Below are 26,905 nucleotides of genomic sequence, written 5' to 3'. Positions count from 1 at the left end.
TGCGAGCGCTTACGAAATCACCTCTAATGTTGCAGATAACAGACATCCAGTCATGGATCGTCAGTGTTGTTGTCAGTTATTATGTAAATGAGGCATTTTCTTGACAGAATCAGGAACTGCACATCTGTCCACTGGGCATTGCATCCCCCCTTAATGAAAAGTTGTATTTAGGCCTGCCAAAACAAGGGATGGGATTTTTCTGTTTTTCTACAGATTCTTCCTCCCTGGTACCCAATAACCACATGCTGTGCTTTAATAAATACTTTATTTATAGATCTATCTTCATTATGTTTGTGTTTTTATTTACTGCCATTTGATTATTTTAGCATTTTATCTCAGCAGGCAGACTTTTTGCAATTTTACAACACGTTTGTTAGTTAGGACCCACTCAACATCTCAATTAGCACATTTTTCCTTTGAGCTCCTGACCAGGTTGTGTGTTTAGTTTGACAATGAACGTCCGGGGGGAAACTATTCCGCACTCATAACTGATATATTTCTAGTCTCAGCCACTATTCGTCACACCTTCCACAGCCAGGTGTAATGTTGTCTGCAGATAGTCGTCTCCAGTCCAAAATAGTAGGCATGTGCCCCATTATAATCCCCATAAGAAGGATTTTCCTCTGCGAGAAGAAAAAGGAGAGTTCTTGAGGGCTCTACACAGCAAGAGTACAGTGGGTGGATGAAATAAACATACAAACACACAAAGGCTGATATTACACAGTATACATTGTATGCTAAAGAAAAGCTCCTCATAACTCTGTACAGTAAGTCGCTTTACAAAATATGGTGATTCGTAAAAGCCTTTTGGAGACGGTTGTTCACTTAAAAGCGTTCATACTATGAGTGTGGTAGCACTACAGTTGTCCGATTTGAGTGAGATGTGGCAGACAATCAATATGTCACAGGTAATTGTCTGACAATAGCTAGGTTTCATTCCAGTTGGTGACAGATTTTCAAGCGAATATCTAAAATCCGCATGAAAACAATATGCGTATTTTCCCACCAGACGTGTTTCCATTAAATGAACCTGTTGCGGATAAAAGGCTGTGCGTGTTGACATAGTGCACATAAAAATAACGTTTGCAGTTAAATTCCCATGTATCGAATAAAGAATAAAAGTTAAATGGGTTTCCATCACATTTTCAACTCTACTCAAAATAAATTGCCCACTCTGGTCTTGGCATGTGTGCTCCAGCCAACCGCTCACAGATGCAGTGTGGGTAGGATAGCCTACATGACGAGATTATTATGGACTATTTTTATTTGTAAACATTCTGCCAAGCAATCGATCATCGGGCCTCCAGAATAAGACTCTTGATATTTTTGGGAAAGGTGCACCAATCACCATGTGCACTTTCACCACCCTGTGAAGTTTATCATAACTTATTTCATCTGTAGCCAAATAAACTGCATTCTTTCCCGAGTCGTAGTGGGAGGACTACACAACGTATCATTGCGTGACTCCAAGTTTAGTTTGATATGATGGTTATTATATTAATATTTACATAATACATTTTAATGACACAAAGTTTACTGACAAATTTGCTGTTTCCATCAGGCCTGTCGTAACATATTTTTATCCGACATGTACTTTACTTTCATAAAAAGGATGAAATCTGGTTAGTGACTTCCTCCTTTTATCTAACCCTATGTGTACTACTGAGCTCTGAACACTTCCAGGACTAGAACTCAGCTTCCCACCTATTTTTTAAATATTTTATTTGGACCATTTTTGTGTGTAACGTCAGGTATGGCAGTGTGGAGGCAGTGTGGAGGTCCTGCCCTGTTCTCGGATAGCCCATATCGAGCGTGCTCACAAGCCCTACACTCAAGATCTGACTGCTCATGTGCGACGGAATGCGCTTAGGGTGGCTGAGGTGTGGATGGACGAGTACAAGAACCACGTTTACATGGCCTGGAACATTCCTCCACAGGTAAAGACCATAGCCACCTGAGTTATTCCTGAAAACGTGACCTGACCAGGAAAACTCCAGGCCCGAGTCATTTCAGTCTTAATGTGTATTCCATAAATGTTCTATGTAAAACATATTTTTTTTAAGTTGTCATGTGGTTATCCATGTGTCTCTTTCTAGGACTCAGGGATTGACATAGGGGACCTCACGGAGAGGAAGGCTTTGAGGAGCAGACTGCAGTGTAAATCTTTCAGCTGGTTCTTGGCGAACATCTACTCAGAGATGAGAACCTACAGTGACACTGTTGCTTATGGAGTGGTGAGTATGTTATCTGTGCTCAGCGTTGTGTTTCATTTATTAAAGTCCCTTTTCGTCTTGCGAAATCTCGAGGCATTTTTGTAATTAAAAAAAGTCACGTGAGGACTAGTTTATCACCATAAAACGTAATGCTATAGTGTGCATGTAGTGTGAGGCGTGCATATACTGTACATGCTGAAACAGTCTTTTGCAATATCTAAACGAGAACATAAAACATTACTATCCTAGGAGTCCATTTCAAGCAATACCTGGACAATACCACTGAAGCAAAGAAAGTTTGAAGATGCCTGAAAAAAGTAAATAGGTCTGTTTTTATTGAAACAACGTGCATCCAACCCGGAAGGCAGCCGCACCAATGTGTCAGAGGAAACACTGTACACCTAGCGACCTGGTCAGCGTGCACTGCGCCCGGCCCACCACAGGAGTCGCTAGTGCGCGATGAGACAAGGATATCCCTACCGGCCAAACCCTCCCTAACCTGGACGACGCTGTGCGTCGCCCCATGGACCTCCCGGTCGCGGCCGGCTGCGACAGAGCCTGTGCTCGAACCCAGAGTCTCTGGTGGCACAACTAGCACTGCCTTAGACCACTGCGCCACCCGGGAGGCCAATGTGTTTGAATGATTTGATGCCAAATCATGACACTACTGAGCATGTGTGGGAGTCAAGCAACATATTTGACAAGGATGTAATCACTAAATCTCACATGATTGTTTTCTGAAAACTGAATATGATAATCTGAAGTGCACTGTTGCGAATAATATAAACATAACAAGGACATTATTTCACAATCATTTATTGAAAAATGGCAGAATATAGATGAATAAATAAGGCGTAGTAGAAAAGTGCATTTGTTATTTCTTTTTGTAGCTGTAGCTCTAAACCCTGCTCCAAACTGCAAATTCCTCCTGACTCTCAATTTGTGGTCAAACAGATGCTGCAGGACTATTTCTGTCATAATTATTTAGTGGAAAAACGTATTTCTTCCCTTGTTGATGTGAGGATAATGGAAACCAATTGTTTATACTATTTGTGTTTTGTCTTTCGAGGCAAACAGTAATTAGCCTAAAGTGCTTCCATTTGTCAAACTGTTCGTCACACAAACCAGTTTTGTGCTGTATCATTCTATTGTTAAAGGACTAATTATCCTTTGTTTGCCAGATGAAAGAAGGCCGAGCTTAACGTCTTTTCAGAAACAGATTGTCCATTTAACGAGCTTCTGCGTTCTTAATCCGTCTCAGTCCCTCCTTCCTGCTTATTGCATTATTTTCCTCCTCTCTGTCTGTCTCTTCCAGTTAAAGAACATGCTGAGGAGTGACCTGTGTCTAGACCAGGGGCCTGACTCAGACAACATCCCCATCCTGTACCTCTGTCACGGGATGACACCACAGGTGAGTGCCCTCTAACCCCTCTATCTGTAAGGTCACTCCCAACTCTGTCCTGGTCCTAACACAAACACCACAGCAATTACTACTGGGTCTTTTCCCCACTTACAAAATAAGATCGTTGCTCTAACTCTGACTCAAGCTATATATCCTTGTTTCCTTGTCCGTTGAATGTAAAAGCTCTTGGAAAAGGGTTTGGTGTTTCTCAATGCCTTGTGCTTTTATACTACTTGTCCCTTTTTAAATCTTGGTAATGTGCTGGATTTTAACTCATCATAAACAATGAACGTCTGACCGTCTACATATTCATAATTGCAACAAGACAGTCTACTGCATCTTGAATTTTCTTGAGGACACTATGTTTCACTGTTGTCAGAGAAGTCAATATAATCGACTGGTCTCTGAAATGTTAAACCATAGATAGAAATCAATCTACACAGCTACTGTAGCTCTCCAAACTGCTGCACTTTCACTATTCTGTCTCACTGTCGTTATACATTTTCATTTTTCCCTGAGACGTACATTTGACTCATGATAGATAATTGAATTATTATGCATAACATTTTCACTTGATTTTTTTCTTCTGAAACCCAAGATATGAGATGATCAATTGCAAAGGTGCTGAAGTCCAAAATGCAGTTTAGTTCTATTACAGTAACTCTACAGGAATGACTAGAATACAAACAGAGATTATGTTTTACATTGGGTATTCAGGCTGAATCCTGCCTCTGTACTATGATGGAGTGTTAGGGGTTAGGATAAGATACCATTGCACTCCATCAGTGTGTAAGCCTATACAAACTCTATCAGAGCATTATCTGGGTATGGATGGAGGTGAAAGGTGCTGTTATAGCGTTGACTATCATTAAATGTGAAGACTGTTCAATTATCAAACCGATTCTCTTTGTAATTAAACAAATCACTGAATAGTAATTAACTAGGAAGGGAAAATGTTTTAGTCCAAATTTCCCGAAATATAACTCTTCAGATATTTTATCTTATCGGTTACAGTCTTCTATTAATGTATTATTACCTCATCATTCTCATTCCTGAATGTCGCAAACCCTTTATCTGCAATAACCCTAGCATCAAATCAGGAATCAGCGATATACAAATTGGCTTAGTTACTTATTTACAAGCTAACTAATCAATCGCAGAATTACATAAACACACAATAGGTCATACATTGGTTACTTTAGCCCAAACAACCTGGTTAACTAAAGGTGAAAAAACAACAACAACAAAAAAACTAACATGACACATTCAAGTCCCTAGTGGACGAAACCAATATGACGGCTTGGAAGAAAAAGGAAAGGGGTGGGGACAGCTCAAGAGCGGGAAACTCAGTGGACCCACTGTAATACAGTTGATAGCTACACTCATGAAATGCTAATACTTTTAACATGAACAGCCGCTCATTCAAAAAAATTGCAATTTACAAGTGTATGCCTTTGTTGTCCATCTCTGTGATCGCCAAGCTGTCTGCTGGATAGTCCGTCGACAGAAAACCTCTGGTTTGTCCACCAGAGATCAAAGTCTGTTGTAGGTTGTTATAATGCGTACTTCATAGTATCATTCGGAAATGTTCTTAAGACAGATGCGTTTACCAAAATAAGGTATTTTAACAGCTGAAGCCTGAATAATTGGTTTGTAGATTTCTTCACCATTTCAGCGTGGGAATGATCTCCACCTTTTCTGGTCCTGTCCTTTGGTAGAGTTGCCAACCGTTTCAACATGTAGCGACAGTTTCCATGTTTTCTGGTCTCCAGAGTAGTTTGAACCACTTCACACACCAGCGTCACCCGGCACAGTAGTTAGAGCGTTGGGCCAGTAACCGAAACGTTGCTGGATCGAATCCCCGATCTGACGAGGTAAAAATCTGTCGTTCTTCCCCTGAACAAGGCTGTTAACCCACTGTTCCCCAGTAGGCCATCATTGAAAGTAAGAATTTGTTCTTAACTGACTTGCGTAGTTAAATAAAGGTAAAAAAATGTATGTATGTGTCTCCAGAGTAGAAGCCATTTCAACGTTATCTTGACTAAATGTACATTTTGTCTCACGTCCTTTTATTCTGGAGTAGAAAAGGGGGCGTTCCATGACACCGACGTAAATGTCTGTGGTCACTGACTAGTACTTTATATGAAAACCCATACTCTCATTTAGAAGGCTAACATCACATTTCATCTTTTCAAAAGTATTCCTATACTCAATCATTTATTTTATACAACATCCAGATGCAAACCCCATAATTGAAGTGTATACAAACAAAGGAACAGTAGTGCGTCTCCTGTCCTTCATGAGGTCACCAAATGAAACAAACTCGACATGACTGTTCCTTAAGTGTCCACGGACTGCTCCAACTGCTTGGAATACAGAAATACTGTTCAATTATTCAACCTTTTGATGTCCAAGTGTCTCTCTGTGTTCCACAGTTACATTCCAATCTTCAATACTACTGAGCCCAGAGGCAGTGTGTTTTACGACCGCCATAAAGCGGGAGAGAGAGAGGGCACTGTAGAGCGGACCCACTGCAACCTGATCCTTCAGATCTTCACAGGAGAGTTATGACAGTGGTGAATGTCATTGACCATGAACCAGCAACCAATCAGAGTGATGGCTTGTCTACTATGGAGGAGGTAGAAGAGTATTTCCTTTGGGAACGGATGGACTGCTATGCCACCAGGAAATTCCTCGCCTCCAGTAGCGATGTGTGGGTAAAATCTCTGGGGAAGCCAAGCCAGAAAAAAAGCCATATTACAACCTGTGTTGTGAAAATTGCGTTGTTTGCTTTGTAACCTGTTAGACCTATATCACGGTGGCAAGGCATATGAACTAAGGCCCAGACAATAATACGACGCAGTGGCAGAATAAATTCAACCACACCTTTTTTGTTTCATCACAAAACCAGAAGGCAACCTATGTTCGGTGAAGTCCACAAAGCAATTAGCTTTTAACAAAGTTACTTGACCTTCTGCATGGTCAAGCAAGTTAATGTTACCCCCTAAAATACACCTTTTGATTTTGTTCATTTTAAGACCTATTGTTTGGAACAACGTACTCTACAAGTACATTACATTTCCAGAATGGGCTCTGTGCTAATTCTGAAGTTATGAAAAATGTTATTAGCACTACCAACACAGTGAATGGTAAATGTATTCAAAGGGAAGTCTCTCTGCTGGTGATTTGCTGACTGTGCAATCCTAAAGGAGGCTTGTGATTGGTTAATTACCTAGTATGTACATTTCTATGTATAAAATGGGTTACATCAATAAAAGTACCAGAGAGCTCTCCCAGGAAATGTGGTGTTTGAAGAGTATGTTCCAAATATAATTTCTTTAAGTAAGAAATATCAAAAAGGGTCGTTTTATGATATTCATATTTTTATTGAATAAATTAATGTGAACGTTTTTATTTCAGAATCTAGACAAACTCCATATTTGAGAACATTATAAGGAGTATAATGACACCAAGATGTTGTCTGTATAATGTACGGTTCACGGATCATAAGGTCTTATAGGAGGCATGTATATACAGGAGGTCTAAAAAAAAATACCTAAAATGGCCACTTAAAAAAATCTGATGTATGGTTTGTGATGCAAATGTAAAAAGCATGTCTAACATCCTTCCACCCAATTAAGTTTCTATGTGAGAATTGCTGAAACAACATTCTGAGATACCAAAAATATTTTTTTTGCTCCGGCTGGCATGGAGTCGCCCCATTAGAACTGGTGTTACCTAGGAGACCAGACCCTAGACTGTGTGGAGATATGGAGAAAATCCCAATTGGCACTGCACTGGGTGGGAGAAACCTTTTAGGGATCCATATTTCTTATCAATGAGCACTCTACAGATTACTGCAGAGTGAAGGGGAGACCTAACTGCAGAAAAAACACTGAAAGAAATGTGTAATTCTGTCTTGACTGGTTTGATCTATACTGTAGTACTACCTAAGGTGGTATCAAGGCACAAGGTGAGACCCAAATGCAGAAACAGGAGGCAGATGGTTGGAGTCTTACAATGTTTATTAATCCAAAGGGGTGGTTGTTTTCAGTCATCTGTTACACTTGTTGTAAGTTACTTTGGCATCTTTGCTAATTATTGCATTGATATGATATCTGTGTGAAATCAGTTTCATAATGAAGGATTGAGAGTTGGCTCGGATAATTGACAGCACCATCTCTTCCTTGCCTAGCATATGAACAGAAACGTGACTGTCAGGAGGAGAAAGAGATATATATATATATATATATATATATATATATATATATATATATTGCAATGAAGTCCTTGCTGAGTTAATTGAAGAGGGATTAGTACATGTTGGCTGTGTAATGTACAAATCCTGACAGTTACTGGAGTGCTACAAACACATGTTTTGTTCATCTGTCCTTCTAGGGACCTAAAATTGATTTCCATTCAAAATATTTTTTTCCTTTACCTGAACCATACTGTGGGGTTTTGGCAATTAGACCCTTTGATCTACTTTCCCAGAGTCAGATAAACTTGTGGATACAATTTTTATGTCTGTGTCCAGTAAGAAGGAAGTTAAAGATAGTACTTGCTGGCAAAACTAACTAGCGTTAGCATAATGACTTCCAGTCATTGCGCTTACATTAGTTAGCAATTGCGCTAGCAACTTCCTTCAAACTGCACGCAGAGACATAAAAGTGGTATCCACAAGTTCATCTGACTCTGAGGAAGTAGATTTCCAAAATCCCTTCAACCCAAACCCTAAACCTAACCATAAACCTAACCCCTAAGTTTAAAATAGCCTTTGTCCTTATTGGGATGTGGGAAATGTCCCCATGAGGGAGAATTTTACTTGTTTTACTATCTGTTTGGGGGATTTTCGGTCCCCACAAGGATTAAGGAACCGACACACACAATTTGACATTTAACCTAATGAAGCATCATATGTACAGTAGCTCAGTAATAGAAAGAAGGTGCTCCTGTGCCATCAACTTCATCCTGCTGAAAAACAAAGAGGAACATTAATAAAAAGCTCTCTGCTAACACAAGGGCCTTTTGTTCTAGCCCATCGCTCTGAATTACTTTCCGTCTGTCTGTTATTTCAGAATTGTTACATTTAACAGAAACGATCCATCGGGATTGAGGCTCTTCTCGCAATGAATACGCAATGAGATTTTTATATGTAAGGGATTGACACGCTCCCTTTCTATTCTTCGTACAGAGAGGCCTTTGTTCCACACAGCTCAGTATAAAAAAAATGTAGAAGTTATTTTCAATGAATCTTAGACTGAAATGCTGTGGTATCGGTAACAATATGAGTGTAGGCTAGAATAAGTGTATTGAAATCTTAAAGATAATGGATATCATATGCTTATGTAAATATGTCGTCTCCGTAATAGTGTGCAGTGCATTCGGAAAATGTATTCAGAGCCCTTCACTTTTTCCAAAAATGTTTACGTTACAGCCTTATTCTAAAATGGATTACATTTTTTTTTAAATCTTTATCAATCTACACACAATAGCCCATCATGACAAAGTGAAAAGGGAGAAAAAAATCTCTAATTTGGACTCATCAGACCAAAGGACAGATTTCCACCGGTCTAATGTCCATTGCTCGTGTTTCTTGGCACAAGCAAGTCTCTTCTTATTGGTGTCCTTTAGTAGTGTTTTCTTTGCAGCAATTCGACCATGAAGGCTTGATTCACACAGCCTCTGAACAGTTGATGTTGACATTTGTCTGTTAACTTCTCTGGGATATGTGGGACGGTAGCGTTCCACTTGGCCAAAAGCCAGAAAAAATGTAGCGCGCCAAATTCAAATATATTACTATAAAAATCCATCTTTCATGAAATCACACATGAAAGACACCAACTTAAAGCTACCCATGTTGTGAATCCAGCCAACATGTCTGATTTCAAAAAGGATTTACAGCAAAAGCACACCAAACGATTGTTAGCTCAGTACATAGCCACAGAAAAACACACCCATTTTCCCAACAAAAGATAGTAGTCACAAAAAGCAGAAATAGAGAGAAAATTAATCACTAACCTTTGATCTTCATCAGATGACACTCAGGACATCATGTTACACAATACATTTATGTTTTGTTTTCAATAATGTGCATATTTATATCCACAAATCTCGGTTTACATTGGCGCCATGTTCAGAAATGCCTCAAATGTCCGGAGAAATTGCAGAGAGCCACGTCAAATAACAGATACTCATCATAAACTTTGATGAAAGATACATGTTTTACATATAATTTAAGATACACTTGTTCTTAATGCAATCGCTGTGTCAGATTTCAAAAACTTTACGTAAAAAGCACACCATGCAATAATCTGAGACGGGGCTCAAACATAACATTTCTCCGCTATGTTGGAGTAAACAGAAATACGAAATTACATCATAAATATACTCTTACCTTTGATCATCTTCATCAGAAGCACTCCCAGGAATCCTAGTTCCACAAATCGTTGTTTTGTTCGATAATGTCCATTACTTATGTCTAAGTAGCTACTTTTGCTAGCATGTTTAGTGCACATGTCCAAAAGCTCGCGCAGATGCAGGCGAACTCCGACGAAAACTTCAAAAAGTTATATAACAGGTCGAATAAACTGGTCAAACTAAGTAGAGAATCAATCTTCAGGATGTTGTTATCATATATATCCAATAACGTTCCAACCGGAGCATTCCTTCATGTCTGTAGAAGTTATGGAACGCAAGGCGATATCATGAGGAAAGCGCTTGACCAGGAACTGGCAATCTGCCAGACCACTGACTCATTCCCCTCCCATCCGGCCCCACAACACAGCATAAGCTTCATTCCACTTTCTACAGACTGTTATCTAGTGGAAGGCGTAGGAAGTGCAAACAGATCCATATCTTACAGGGAATTGAATCGGCGATGGTCAATGTCCAACTCAGTCTCAGAATTCTCACTTCCTGTTTGGATTTCTTTCTCAGGTTTTTGCCTGCCATATGAGTTGTTATACTCACAGACATCATTCAAACAGTTTTAGAAACTTCAGAGTGTGTTATATCCAATAGTAATAATAATATGCATATATTACCATCTGGGACAGAGTAGGAGGCAGTTCACTATGGGCACGCAATTCATCCAAAAGTGAAAATGCTGCCCCCTATCATAAAGAAGTTAAGTGAACTCTCTGAAGCATTTATTTGGGCTGCAATTTCTGAGGCTGGTAACTCTAATGAACTTATCCTCTGCAGCAGAGGTAACTCAGTCTTCCTTTCCTGTGGCGGTCCTCATGAGAGCCAGTTATATCAAAGAGCTTGATGGTTTTTGCGACTGCACTTGAAGAAACTTTCAAAGTTCTTAATGTTCTCTATTGACAGACATTCATGCCTTAATTAAAGGAATGATGGACTGTCGTTTCTCTGCTTATTTGAGCTGTTCTTGCCATAATATGGACTTGGTCTTTTACCAAATAGCCCTATCTTCTGTATACCACTCCTACCTTGTCACAACACAACTGATTTGGCTCAAGCGCATTAAGAAGGAAAGAAATTCCACAAATTACCTTTTAACAAGGCACACCTGCTAATTGAAATGTATTCCAGGTGATGTATTCCTCATGAAGCTGGTTGAGAGAATGCCAAGAGTTGGCAAAGCTGTCATCAAGGCAAAGAATGGCTACTTTGAAGAATCTCAAATAAATATATTTAAAACATAACTTTTTGGTTACTACATGATTCCATGTGTTATTTCATAGTTTTGATGTCTTCACCAAAATTATACAATGTAGAAAATCGTAAAAATAAAGAAAAACCCTGGAATGAGTAGGTGTGTCCAAACCTTTGACTTGTACAGTAGGTCAACCATCTGATTGGAAAAACAGTCCGTCTTTGGAGACAGAGAAAATATTTAAGCAGCCCTTGTACTTTAGAAAAACCTCGCTTTTAAAGCACTGAAGACAATGATTTATGTTTTCGTCTGACTTTGGAATATAAATTATTAAAACAAAAATCGGAATTATTTTGCATATTAAAAAAATCGTTATTCTTCCAGAACAACTTCACACGTATTCGAAAAGCAAATAATTTATCACAACTGGGATCAAAATATGAACTTTCTTATTGAAAAATGTCACATTAATCCTAGCGCTCTTTTTTTCCAGAGGCAATAAATTGTATCCCCAAGCAATTTTCATTTAGTTTTCTGCTCAGAAGGAGATGGTGCATCATATCAGAATGTGTGAAAATAACTCCCTGTGGGCGAAATTAAGACATAAATGCTTGTCATTTCATTAAGTCAAGCTCATTTCAAAGACGACTCCATTGAGGCCCATTAAGACAGGGTGTAATCTTATCAACAACAGATTAACATAATCACATGGTCCCCTGAAGCTTGCATTGAGGTATGGAGTTCCTGTATTTCTCCCTAGAATAATCCATTGAAACTCGTGAATGTTTACAGCAAAAAGATCTTACAATCATGTGATGCAGCTGTACAAAATATTCCCATTATTGTGAAAAACGAGATGCAGAGCTTGATCCCTTTTATGCCGCACAGAGTTTAGTTGAAAAGAGAGAAAAATATTCACATCCAACTAAATGCACAGCAAGAGGACTTTTGATATCATTATACTGATCAAATAAATGCATTTTTTTATCACCCAGAGACTGACAAAGAGATATAAAAATCAAAGGCAAAATATCCTGCAACACCACAAATGTCATTTATTTGATCAAGTGTCCATGCAGATTGTCGTATGTGGGAAAGACGCGTAGAGCGCTTAAAACAATAATCACAGAACACAGGAGTTGCATTAGACATGATGATATCAAAAGTCCTCTTGCTCTGCATTTTTCCCAGGCAAAGCACAACTTGTCCTTTCTCCCCTATCTGGGCATTGAACATGTGAAAATGCCATGTGGGGGGGTATTGACAATTTCCTCCTTAGACAAGAGTCCTTTTGGATACATTTCCTCAACACTGTCTCCAAGAGGTCTAAATGAGGAACTAGACATAAAATATTTTCTATAAAATGTGTTCTGCTCATAGGGAGTGCTGTTTTCCCATTTTCTGTATATTGTATTGTATACAAAATGATTAACACATTTCTCTTTTACCTATCTATATTAGCCTACTTGACATGGATAAAAAAAAAAGTACATGTAATTGTTTTTCCATAATGTTTGTGTAATATTTATTGTGAGGTTAATGTATTATATGTATTCAAGTGACTGGATGTTCATGCATCTAGAGGTTATTTAGGTAGGTGTGTTTCACAGTGGTGTATGACCTGACGAAGATCCAACTCGGGTCGAAAGGGTGTCTTTATTGTGCATCTGATTAAATCACCATGGGAGCATACCAGAGTTGCAGACACAGAGTTTAGTTACCATATTATTTAAGGCATGTGTTACAAGATGGGTCACTGTGTGTGTGCCACAAACATATAAACGCAACATGTAAACACTTACTGAAAAAACAGGCTTCTGACAAACAGTTGTGGAAAACCTTAGCCAATTTTCCTCAAATTTGCGACAAGCTCATAGTTTCACATGCAAATTAGTTTTGTGGCAAACTGTTGCTGTAAATTTGCGGCAACTTGTGAACTTCTGGCAAACAATTCTGGGAAACTTGTGGCGAACATTCTGTTGTAAACTCAGTATGAATATGCAAATTAGATCACATTTTTGGTTACATTCCAATGTTGTTTAACACAGTATCTACAGTGCATTCAAAGTATTCAAACCACGTTACTTTTTCCACATTTTGTTACGTTACAGCCTTATTCTAAAATAGATTTTAAAAATCTACACACAATACCCCATAAAGTAAACGCAAAAACAGATTTTTTGAAATTCTTTAAAATGGATAGAAAATGCAAAACTTAAACCATATTTACAGAAGTTGTCAGACCCTTTACTCAGTAATTTGTTGAAGCATCTTTGGCGGAAACTACAGCCTCAAGTCTCCTTGGGTATTATGATGCTACAATCTTGGCACACCTGTATTTGGGGAGTTTCTCCCATTCTTCTCTGCAGCACCTCTCAAGCTCTGTCAGGTTGGATGGGGAGTGTCGCTGCACAGCTATTTTCAGGTCTCTCCAGAGATGTTCGATCTGGTTCAAGTCCGGGCTCTGGCCGGGCCACTCAAGGACATTCAGAGACTTGTCCCGAAGCCACTCCTGGTTTGTCTTGGTTGTGTGCTTAGGGTAATTGTCCTGTTGGAAGGTGAACCTTCATTCCAGTCTGAGGTCCTGAAGGCTCTGGAGCAGGTTTTCATCAAGGATCTCTCTCTACTTTGCTCTGTTAATTTTTCCCTCGATCCTGACTAGTCTAAACATCTCCACAGCATAATGCTGCCACCACCATGCTTCACTGTAGGAATGGTGCTAAGTTTCCTCCAGATGTGATGCTTGGAATTCAGGCCAGAGTTCAATCTTGGTGTCATCAGATCAGAGAATCATGTTTCTCATGGTCTGAGAGTCTTTAGGTGCCTTTTGGCAAACTCCAAGTGGGCTGTCTTGTGCCTTTTACTGAGGAGTGGCTTCTGTCTAGCCACTCTACAATAAAGGCCTGATTGGTGGAGTGCTGCAGAGATGGTTGTCGTTCTGGAAGGTCCTCCCATCTCCACAGAGGAACTCTGGACCAAGGCCCTTCTCCCCCGATTGCTCAGTTTGGCTGGGCGGCCAGCTCTAGGAAGAGTGTTGGTGGTTCCAAACTTCTTCTATTTAATTATGATGGAGGCCACTGTGTTCTTGGATCTTCAATGCTGCAGGAATGTTTTGGTACTCTTCCCCAGATTTGTATCTCGACACAGTCCTATCTCAGAGCTTTACGGACACTTCTTTCAACCTCATGGATTTTGCTCTGACATGCACTGTCAACTGTGGGACTTTATATAGACAGGTGTGTGCCTTTCCAAATCATGTCCAATCAATTGAATTTACCACAAGTGAGCTCCAATCAAATTGTAGAAACAGCTCAAGGATGATCAATGGAAACAGGATACACCTGAGCTCAACTTCGAGTCTCATAGGAAAGGGTCTGAATACTTCTGTAAGTAAGGTATGTAATTTTTAAATTGTCATTCTGGGATATTGTGTGTAGATTGAGGGGAAAATGTATTTAATCAATTTTAGAATAAGGCTGTAATGTAACAAAGTGGAAAAAGTAAAGAGGTCTGAATAATTTCTGAATGCACTGTACATAAACCAAATAATTACTTTATATGAACTTACTTCACAGAGAAAAAAACCAAGCATACATGTATTCAATGTCTCAAATAAATCCAATACAACTTGAAATCATCAGCATGGTAATGAAGAAAATAGCAAAGACTGAATATTTTTTTTACTTGGGAGAAATGTGAACAATATGGGGATGTTGACCTTAATCTGTTTTAAAGGGACAACTACATAACTATTTACATGAGCCAGGTGATAACTGAGCAATGGAAGTTTAAAAGATAATTAACAACATTTGAATAATTAAAACAACTAAATCAAACCCAGTTTAGAACTATTGCCTTTTGTGTGAACTCTGAAGATGGCTGCCCTATGGAAGTCCTTCGTCCAACGCTTGTTGAATGCATGCACTGAAACTATCAGAAAACAAAATTAGGATACCGAAAACAATTTATATGTTGGCATCTTAAAAGGTAGAAATTCAGTTATGCCTAATATGGCAATTCATATTTGACAACCCAGTGCTGGGTCAATATTGGGCTAACACAGCATTGGGTTAATTCAACCCAGTGGGTTTGAGTAGTGCTTCTAACCCAGTCCCTTGGGTTAAGCACTCAACCCAACATTTGGGTAAATTAGTCTATATTGCTTGGTTGTGACAAAACCAGCACATTGGGTTGGGGGGTTGACCCAGCAGCTGGGTAATTTATGTAATCCTAATTTCAATTTTGTTTGAATATTTTTGCCTACACTACCATCCCACCCCCTCACAATCAATATACAATGTTGAATTTCAAATAGTTTATTTATATTTCCTGCATTTCAGAACATGCATTGAAACAAAGCCCTATTGTCTATTTATTACTGAACAAAAATATAAACGCAACATGCAACAATTTCAAAGATTTTACTGAATTACAGTTCATATAAGGAAAACAGTGAATTGAAAAATTCATTAGGACTAAATCGATGGATTTCGCATGACTGGGAATACAGATATGCATCTGTTGGTCACAGATACCTTTTTTTTTTAAAAGGTAGGGGCGTGGATCGGAAAACCAGTCAGTATCTGGTGTGACCACCTCAGGATCTCATCACGGTACTGTATCTCTGTGCATTCAAATTGCCATTGATAAAATGCAATTGTGTTCATTGTCCGTAGCTTATGCCTGCCCATATCATAACCTCACCGCCACCATGGGACACTTTTCACAACATTGACATCAGCAAACTGCTCGTCCACACGACACCATTAACGCTGTCTGCCATTTGCCGGTACAGTTGAAACCGGAACTAATCTGTGAATAGCACACTTCTCCAGCATGCCAGTGGCCATAGAAGGTGAGCATTTGCCCGCTGAAGTCAGTTACGACACCGAACTGCAGTCAGGCCAAGACCCTGGTGAGGACGACAAGCACGCAGATGAGCTTCCATGAGATAGTTTCTAACAGTTTGTGCAGAAATTATTTGGTTGTGCAAACCCACAGTTTCATCAGCTGTCCAGGTGGGTGGCTGTTCTCAGACCATCCCGCAGTTGAAGAAGCCTGATGTGGAGGTCCTGGGCTGACGCGGTTACATGTGGTCTGCGGTTGGGAAGCCAGTTGGACATACTGCCAAATTTTCTAAAATGAAGATTGGAGGTGACTTATGGTAGAGAAATTAATATTCAATTCTCTGACAACAGCTCTGATGGAAATTCCTCCAGTCAGCATACCAATTGCACGTTCCCTCATCTTGAGACATCTGTGGCATTGTGTTATGGGACACAACTACACATTTTAGAGTAGTCTTTTATTGTCACCAGCACAAGGTGCACCTGTGTAATGATCATGCTGTTTAATTAGATTCTTAATATGCCACACCTGTCAGGTGGAATGATTATTTTGGCAAAGGAGAAATGCTTACTAACAGGGATGTAAACAAATTTGTTCACAAAATTTGAGACAAATAAGCTTTTTGTGCAAATGGAACATTTCTGGGATCTTTTATTTCAACTCATGAAACATGGGACCAATACTTTACATGTTGTGTTTCATATTTATGTTCAGTATATTTCACAAGATAATATTTCATAAGCTAGGAATGCTTATTAGAATTGATTCATATTCTTTAATGTCCAAACATCAGACTAACGCCTCAGTTGAACTTGGTGTGCATACTCCGATTGCAATCGGAGAAAAACAAAGCATGCGTGTGTGTGACATTGTCTGTCAGACAGTGCCAGAGCTAATCAATAGATAATCACATTCATTGGCACATCTTAGGTGACACACACCATGCTGTTTTGCCATACAATAATGGTCTACATTGGGATAGAGTTAAAACATTGTTACACAGAACAAGTGTAAAATATTACAATTTGAATGTCACTCTACCAAGGACATGGACTAATGACTCATTACATACTAAGTGTGTTTCATTCATAAAGCACTTTTCACAATCTCCTCCAAGATGTACCATTTGTATTAAAAGTAAATTGGTATGAAAGCATACCAGAATGCGCTTCAGTAATTGAACTGAAGGAAAACGAGCCACATACCGTACTATAGGCAAAAAGCAGGAACAAAGCCATAAAAAAAAGCGAACTATAAATCAAACACATAATAGGACACACCCAGTGCCCCAAGCAGTGTATCCTGCTCCAATGCCAGTCCACTAATGACTGTAAACACCTGTGAGCAGTTCCCAAGAGCCAACACAAATGGGTAGGGTCTGGTCACCTCCACCTTAGTGAAATTGTGATTTTAGAATATTAGGACTTGTGCAAACCATGGAGGCACACTGACAATGCCATCACACAAAATTAATTTTGTATATTTTATAGCCATTTACATCAACACCCAATCCCTGTTTGATGCCTACATCTTTCATTCATTTGAGGCTGGGGCTCGAAGGTTAATTTACACAACACTAACCACGTTTCCAGTCAACCATTTAATGCAGATGAGTTCTGACGCATGAAAAAAGTCACGACCGGGCTGATGGAAACATGAAATCCGGGTACAATTCTATAAATGGCTAAAGACAATTACTTATTTTTTTGACATGGTTGCATATTTTTGTGTAATTTTAAATGAATTGTGCGAGAAATGGCGGTGGAAACTCACGCGATGATATGTTGTGTGGTCCTCCCACTACGACTCGGGAAGCATGCAGTTTATTAGGCTACAGAATTAAGGCTCCCTTAATTGACAGCCACGTCTTTGGCACTCGGGCAGCAGTTGTTATTGTTGGGGGTTAACTGCCTTGCTCAAGGGCAGAATGGCAGATTTTGTCCACCTTGTATGGTCAAGAATTGGCAGGGAGTCATCCGTCAGCCAAAGGTTTACCAGCTACAATATCTCTGGATACTAACTACTGCCGTTGTGCCTTTTAAGCAAGGCTCTTTGTCCCTAAGTGCCCATGAGCTGCTCCCAGCCTGTGATATGTGTGTGTTATGTGTCAGGTTGGTCACTGTGACAGAATAGCTGTGAAATGACCAATAAAGCAAGTATGGTGAAATGAATGCCAGACAATCTATGGTAGCTGTGCATGTACTGTAACTAGCCCCAAAGTGGCTGCATGGTTGTAAGAGGCTCTGGTGAAGTTTACTATTTCATGTTTTCATTAAGGTTGTACTATTGGTTATCAATGACAATGTGGAAGATGTAGATGCTGTTTTTCCACAGGGTCAATGAAAATCAGTGTTTCATTTCTCAAAAAGAAATGTCTCACTTTTACTTACTTTGGAATCAGAGGCCAGGTTCCACTCATTCAGTGTATTTTTACATTGTTGTCCATTCATTGGCCTTGGCCTCTGCATTTAAGTACAGAAATATTAGAAACATAGCTAGCTAGCTAAACTAAAATTTAAGGTAAATTCTAACGTTAGCTAGCTAATAGAATATGCATCCATCTTCCTCAACTTCACAAGTTCGACTAATACTCCCACTGTCAGAAACCATTGAAAACCAGTACAGTAACACTAACGTAAACTCACTTAAACTCGTACATCGCCTTGGTCCATACAATTGCCCCTATTTTAGGCCCCAAAAACGTAATACTTCCAGATCAACTGTAATGTCAATACCATTGTAAAGCACAATTTCTCCCCTTTCCAACAGAATCAATTACATGACCTAAACGCTGCCCGTTTCTGCATAATTCAAGCAGGCAATGAGCCCCGTCGGATCTTTCTAAAAATGGCGGGTGGGGAAGTGAAACTAATGTGTGGGAAAATAGCTTTTTTTCACTCGATCTGTCCAACTTATCGCCTCTAAAATGTAAATAAAACACTATAAAGAGTTTATATAATGTGTCATTACACACCTATTTGAAGGTTTGTGTCGAATTTGAATCTGATTTTTAGGGCGGTGCTAAAGTGATCTTAGAAGTAAACAACGGCTTTGAGAATGATGATCGCATGCAATGATGACGCAAAAAATGACTAGGTATTCCCCCTTACCCCCGTCACTGTCCATTTCTTGTTTTTAAACGTTGAAAGAAATGCTACACCTGGTGGAGAGAGGTTGTAAGACAGAAATAGTTGCTTTATGCGTTCTGTACGTTGCGACATGATACGTCACGATGTAATGGAGGGTCCGTTTTTTTCAACTTTTCTACAATACTATAGACCCATTACCATGTCGATCAACGCTTGAATAGAAACCTAGTTCACACCCCTGATTTTGAAGTCAACACAGTCGCTACAGTACCATTAGTTTTCTTTGTAGCCTCGTTTGAATGTTGCGGTTGCGCACATTTGTACGGAATGGGGTGAGTTTACGTTAGTTACCTCAATCGATCACCATGCAAGCATGAGACAAGCCAGCTTGGTTAAATGAACCCAGATGGAGAACAAGTTAAATCTAACCATGTTAACTTAGCTAGCTAGCCAGCTAACATGTGAAACAATGTCCGAGACAGTCCAGAAGAAGTGTCAGCTATTAGCACAGAAAATGGCTAGCTAGGTAACGCTACCTACCTGATTTAATGATAGGACAACCTATAACCTGAATTACCATCAAATGTATAATTCGTAACATTTTGTTGCATACCGTTTTCATGGATTTCATTCAGCCAAAACACCCTTAGTCTGTCGAAATAACAATTGCCGGTTTCTACTCGTCAGTCACTGAATCGCATTAGAACTAGAATAGTTGCAAGTCCTCTGGTGGACTTCATGCGCTTGTGGCAGGAGAATTAACCCACTGGCTGGGTCAAATATCCATAGCCCAACCTTAATAACCCAGCACCAACAACCCAAACTTGATGTATTTACAGAAAACAACACAACTATTGACCCAATGCCTGCAACCCAGCAATTGGGTTATTCAAACAACCCAACTTACATCTCAAAGCCATGCATGCAAGAAGCCTTGACTTGTCTGGTGCACATATATTTCTCAGTCATCAGTTTGATTGAATGCCTCAATCTGTATTTTTGCCTTGTAACTGATTGCTTCTAGAAAGAGAGAAGGAACAACACACAATGAAGATAAGCTGGCTACTAGTTTAAAGGTCTCTGTGACCAACAGATGCATATCTGTGTTTCTGAGCCATGTTGATAACTATAGTGATGCCCCCTCTCTCTTCACTCCCCATCCCAGCTGCTAGAGTTAACCTCATTGCTCAGCACACACTGAGAAACCTCTTCATCACAAATGCAGACAACATGGCTATTTTATTCAGCACAGCTGTTGTCTCTGTCCTGCCACCACCTCTTCACTGTTAGGACAGGTGGGGCTGCCAAACACCAGCAATTAGGATGTCCCACTACAATTAAGCCTCTGTAAATAATCACTCCACTAGATTCCTCTTTCTTATCGGAAAGCGTTTTAATGTGGCTGGCTGTGTGAAAGATAGCTACTGTCATGGTCAGCGACGATTTTGAATGGTATTTGTCATTTCTGTGCATTAGATTGCACAGCAAACTATATTTAATTGTGGCTAAACCTCCTCTCACCCAGTATATCATAATTATGAATGTATTTGTCAATCCTTGAATGAGTGCATGCCACAAACTGTTGTACAGGAATAACAGGTTTGCTATGCACCAGCATGTACAGTACCTACATTGTAATTTCACTGTACCAATGTAACTACCATGTAATTGGATGATATTAGGGACACTTATTGTAAAGTGAAACCACTATTTGTATAGGAAAAAGGTCCATCAATGTATGCATTTCTATGAATTCATTTCTACTACTTGCTGTTTTGAATTACAATGTTTTTTGTAAAGTGTGTTATCACTTCAAGCTGTGGCTTTATTACAATAGACACCATTAGGACCTATCAAAGGACCTGGCAGGTAACGCAGGACAGAGTCCTCTCTTCACAGGGATTCAGACTAATGAGATTCTGTCACCAGCTCTGAATGGTGAGGAAACACCATTAAGCCTCCTGTTGGAATGGAATGTCAATCTATAGACCGACTCCTATTTAATAACCACTTATCACCGTATCCCACGTCAGCTATACGCTTCCAGGATACGAGATCACAGATTAAAGGCTCAAACGTTGCTTTACATTTGGATAATTGCTTCTCTAAATGTCTTGTTTGTGATAGACAAACATAATCCCTTGTTCCATTCTGTTTGCTTGACACTCATCTGCTACTTGTCCTTTTTTGTATTTTCCTTCTCCAGAACGTGTACTACACAAACTCACATCAGCTTCACCTGGGGGTCTTGAGCCCCACCATCGACGACGATGACAACAAGTGCCTGGTGGATGTGAACAACCGGCCGCGGCTCCTGGAGTGCAGCTACGCCACAGCCAAGCGCATGAAGCTCGCCTGGCTGTTTACTCAGGTAAAGGCTACTCCTGTCTTCTCCTACCATTCCTCTCCTAAATGGATTAAACGAATGGACAACAATACGTAGGCTTCTACTTCCAGTTTATACAGTGCCTTTGAAAGTATTCACAAGTATTTCCACATTTTTGTTACTTTACAGCCTTATTGTAAATTTTATGAAATAGTTTTTTTAGCCTCATCAATCTACACACAATACCCCATAATGACAAAGCAAAAACAGGTTAAGAAATTTTTGCCAATTGATTAAAATGGAAATATCACATTTACATAAGTATTCAGACCCTTTACTCAGTACTGTTGAAGCACCTATGGCAGCGATTACAGCATCAAGTCTTCTCGGGTATGACGCTACAAGCTTGGCACACCTGTATTTGGGAGTTTCTCCCATTCTTTTCTGCAGATCCTCTCAAGCTCTGTCCGGTTGGATGGGGAGTGTCACTGAGCAGCTTTTTTCAGGTCTCCAGAGATGTTCGATCGGGTTCAAGTCTGGGCTCTGGCTGGGCCGCTCAAGGACATTCAGAGACATGTCCCGAAGCCACTTCTGCGTTGTCTTGTCTGTGTGCTTAGGTTGTTGTCCTGTTGGAAGGTGAACCTTCATCCCCAGTCTGAGGTCCAGAGCGCTCTGGAGCAGGTTTTCATCACGGAGCTCTCTGTACTTAGCTTCGTTCATCTTTCCCTCGATTCTGACTAGTCTTCCAGTCCCTGCCGCTGAAAAACATCCCACAGTATGATGCTGCCACCACCATTCTTCACCGTAGGGATGGTGCTAGGTTTCCTCCAGACGTGATGCTTGGCATTCAGGCCAAAGAGTTCAATCTTGGTTTCATCAGACCAGAGAAACGTGTTTCTCATGGTCTGAGTCTTTTGGCAAACTCCAAGATGGCTGTCATGTGCCTTTTTTACTGAGGAGTGGCTTCTGTCTGGCCACTCTACCATAAGGGCCTGATTAGTGGAGTGCTGCAGAGATGGTTGTCCTTCTGGAAGGTTCTCCCATCTCCAGAGGAAGAGCTCGGCCCTTCTAGAGCTCGGCCCTTCTTCCCCGATTGCTCAGTTTGGCCGGGCGACCAGTTCTAGGAAAGATCTTGGTGGTTCCAAACTTCTTCCATTTTTGAAGAATGATGGAGGCCACTGTGTTCTTGGAGACCTTCAATGCTGCAGAAATGTTTTGGTACCCTTCCCCAGATCTGTGCCTCGACACAATCCTGTCTCGTCGCGCTACAGACAATTCCAAAGACCTCATGGCTTGGTTTTTGCTCTGACATGTACTGTCAAGTGTGGGACCTTATATAGACAGGTGCTTGCCTTTCCAAATAATGTCCAATCAATGGAATTTACCACAGGTGGACTCCAATCAAATTGTAAAAATATCTCAAGGATGATCAATAAGAAACTGACTGTTAGACCTGTTAAGGCTCCTTGGATTGATGAGGAGTTGAAAAGGATGGTACAAAAGGAGTGGCTAATAAGTCTGGCTGCACATCTGACTTACTTACTGCAAATTGAGAAATGATGTGACTAAACTCAACAAAAAGAGGAAGAAACTGTATTATGAAGCCAAGATCAATGATATAAAGAATGATGGAAAAAAGCTTGGGAGTACTTATGGGCAGAAAATGTTGAGCAGAAAGACATTCAACTCCATCTTTCATTGAATCAGATGGCTTACTCATCACAACCATTTGATGTTGGCAATTATATTTATGATTATTTCATTGGGAAAGTGTGCAAACTTTGTCAGGAAATGCCCACGACAAACAATGAGCAATTATGTTAATGTATAAAAAAAACAAATAATGAAAGAAAAGCAGTGCAAGTTTGAATTTTGTGAAGTTAGTGTGGGAGATGCAAAAATGATTGTTAACGATCAACAATGACAAACCTCCTGGCATTGACAACTTAGATGGAAAGCTACTGAGGATTGTAGCTGACTCTAGCCACTCCTATCTATCATATTTTAAATCTGAGCCTAGAGGCCTGGAGGGAAGCCAAAGTAATTCCGCTACCCAAGAGTGGTAAAGCAGCCTTTACTGGTTCTAACAGCAGACCTATAAGCTTGCTGCCAGCTCTTAGCAAACTGTTGGACAAAATTGTGTTTGACCAAATACAATGCTATGTCTCTGTAAACAAATTAACCACAGACTTTCAGCATGCTTATAGAGAAGGGCACTCAACATGTACTGCACTGATACAAATGACTGATGATTGGTTGAAAGAAATTGTTAATAAAAAGATTGTGGGAGCTGTACTATTAGATTTCAGTTCAGCCTTTGATATTATTGACCATAACCTGTTGAGAACATGTGTTATGGCTTTTCAACCTCTGCCATATCGTGGATTCAGAGCTATCTACAGTATCTAATAGAACTCAAAGGGTTTTTTAATGGAAGCTTCTCGAATGTAAAAAATGTAAATTGTAGTGTACGGCTCTCTAGGCCCTCTACTCTTTTCTATTTTTACCAATGACCTGCCACTGGCATTAAACAAAGCATGTGTGTCCATGTATGCTGATGATTCAACCATATATGCATCAGCAACCACAGCCAATGAAGTCACTGAAACCCTTAACAAAGTTGCAGTCTGTTTTGAATGGGTGGCCAGTAATAAACTGGTCCTGAACATCTCTAAAACTAAGAGCATTGTATTTGGTACAAATAATTTCTTAAGTGCTAAACCTCAGCTGAATCTGGTAATGAATGGTGTGGCTGTTGAACACGTTGAGGAGACTAAATTACTTGGCGTTACCTTAGATTGTGAACTGTCATGGTCAAGACATATAGATTCAGTGGTTGTAAAGATGGGGAGAGGTCTAGCCGTAATAAAGAGATGCTCTGCTTTTTTGACACCACACTCCAAAAAGCAATTTCTGCATGCTCTAGTAGTGTCTTATCTTGATTATTGTCCAGTCGTGTGGTCCAGTGCTGCAAGTAAAGACCTAGTTAGGCTGCAGCTGGCCCAGAACAGAGCGGCACATTTTCCTCTTAATTGTATCAGAGGGCTAATATCAATACTATGCATGCCAGTCTCTCTTGGCTAAGAGTTGACTGCATCACTTTTGAAAATCCGAAATTGTTTGCATAGTCAACTTACACACAGCTCTGACACACACACTTATGCCACCAGGGGTCTTTTCATAGTCCCCAAATCCAGAACAATAAAAACGTACAGTATTATATAGAGCCATTTATTGCATGGAACTTGTGTAACGGATGTGAAATGGCTAGCTAGTTAGCGGGTACGCGCTAGTAGCATTTCAATCAGTTACGTCACTTGCTCTGAGACTTTAAGTAGAGTTGCCCCTTGCTTTGCAAGGGCCGTGGCTTTTGTGGAGCGATGGGTAACGCTGCTTCGTGGGTGACTGTTGTCGATGTGTGCAGAGGGTCCCTGGTTCGCGCCCGTGTCCGGGCGAGGGGACGGTTTAAAGTTATACTGTTACATTGATTTTGTTGTTAAATGGGAAACAGCACGTTAGTTGTGCAGGGCTTAACAGTGTTGATGGCTGTCGATGAAAAAATCCCTTGCATCACATTTTCATACTGGCCGAACAAAATACAAAAATACAATACAAAATATAACATGTGTAAATACCTGTTGTTAAATGGGAAACAGCACGTTAGTTGTGCAGGGCTTAACAGTGTTGATGGCTGTCGATGACAAAATCTATTGCATGAAGACAACTGTGTTAGCCGTGGCTTATGTGACCATGACATCGGTGTATGCTAGCTAACACAATTATTTACAGCAATCATATGCCAAAGCACATCCCAGAAAGCCCCTCAATCCCTAACAGGTACCATATACCCACACATGTATAAAATCAGTAACGTACAGCAAACTTGTACACATTGTAAAATAGAAAATAGAAAACAGTATTCAGAACGTGACCTACCCCTTGCATCACATTTTCATACTGGGAAGACCTGACGTTCGCGATCTCCCCCTATCTGCAAGTGGGGCCAATCACAACACCCCTTATTGTTATCAGAGTTGAACTAACCAATAAGAATGCTTGAACATCAAATACACATTTCTTTAGAGGCAAGTGGAAACATAACCAACCCTGTTACATTTGCTTCCATCTCATATTTCTCAAATAAACAGCAAACCTGGTTTCAAGAAACAGATAAAGCAACACCTCGCGGCACAACGCCTCTATTTGACCTAGATAGTTTGTGTGTATGTATTGATATGTAGGCTGTGTGCCTTTATGAAGATGAATGTAGTTCTGTCCTTGTTGTTCTTGTCTAATGATGTTCTGCATTCTGTATTATGTTTCATGTTTGGTGTGGACCCCAGGAAGGTTAGCTGCTGCTTTTGCAACAGCTAATGGGGATCCTAATAAAATACCAAATACCAAATAAAAACAGAATGCACCTGAGCTCAATTTTGAGTCTCCTAGCAAAGGGCCTGAATACTTATGTAAATAAGGTATTTGTGTTTAGATTTTTTATACATTTGCAAAAATGACTAAACCTGTTTTCGATTTGTCATTATGGGGTATTGTGTGTAGATTTCTGAGATTTTTTTTCTTTTTTTAATCCATTTTAGAATAAGGCTGTAACGTAACAAAATGTCAAGGGATCAGATTACTTTCCGAAGGCACTGTACATGCTATATATATTTATCGGACACCGTATATTTTACCATAGTCATCTTTTTTAAAATTTGTTTTTAGTACCACCCAGCTACCGTCAACCCAGCACAAATATTTATTTGGATCAATAACTTTCATTAGATTAGGAAGGGAATGAAAACAAAGTAATGAAATGACTACATATCTTTGATCCGTAACTGTAATACTATTACTCAAATTGGAACAGTACTCTATTATAGAACTTATTAGAGCAAAAAGTAATACTACTGTAAAGCGTTACGTTGTAACGTGTTACCTCCAACACTCGTCACTAGCAGAGTTACAATTGTGGTAGATGAACCAGGCTAATAAGACCCTGCATTGGGCTGTTGAGCATTTCAAGAAGAGGAGCAGATGTGAAGAGATTGGCCTGTTAGTGGGTTAAAAGTGTGGTTCACCGGCCTGCATTCAAGTGGCCTTGATTCTCATTACGGAGTGTTGCCAAAAAGCGTCAGCGCCATATGAAAAGCCATAGTAGGTCATTGAAACCGGTCTCATTAAACACGTTAGGTGGCGAAAAATGAACATCGCCTAACGACTCTCCTTGTTCTCCACTGCAGACGCTGGCATTAAATCTCTGTAGTTAGTCCTAATGTCACCCTCGTGATCACACTGAAAATGTACTTCTTTGGCCTTTTGTAATGTTGAGAGCATCACCATTAGGTGTTCCTCAAGGTTCAAATAAGGGCCCCTCATTTTTAATAGTGAGAGGAAAGTTTAGATTCA

General features: G+C 39.9%; 1 protein-coding gene across 3 annotated transcripts in view; it reads left to right on the top strand.

Annotated features, from left to right (window-relative positions):
• The window catches only part of LOC129866785 (polypeptide N-acetylgalactosaminyltransferase 18-like), an 84,047-nt gene that overhangs the window by 39,029 nt on the left and 18,113 nt on the right, over positions 1 to 26,905 (top strand). For 2 of the 3 annotated variants that reach the window (XM_055939671.1, XM_055939672.1), the window contains exons 7-10: positions 1,752 to 1,937; positions 2,097 to 2,234; positions 3,529 to 3,624; positions 21,380 to 21,544. In XM_055939671.1, the coding sequence (XP_055795646.1) occupies positions 1,752 to 1,937; positions 2,097 to 2,234; positions 3,529 to 3,624; positions 21,380 to 21,544 (585 nt within the window). Of the gene's footprint in view, positions 1 to 1,751; positions 1,938 to 2,096; positions 2,235 to 3,528; positions 3,625 to 6,050; positions 7,837 to 21,379; positions 21,545 to 26,905 lie in introns of those variants that run through there. The other variant, XM_055939673.1, reaches the window with a different exon arrangement.

Source organism: Salvelinus fontinalis, chromosome 12 (assembly GCF_029448725.1).
Source record: "Salvelinus fontinalis isolate EN_2023a chromosome 12, ASM2944872v1, whole genome shotgun sequence".
Lineage (NCBI taxonomy): Eukaryota > Metazoa > Chordata > Actinopteri > Salmoniformes > Salmonidae > Salvelinus > Salvelinus fontinalis.
This window is presented reverse-complemented; position numbering and strand designations above follow the sequence as displayed.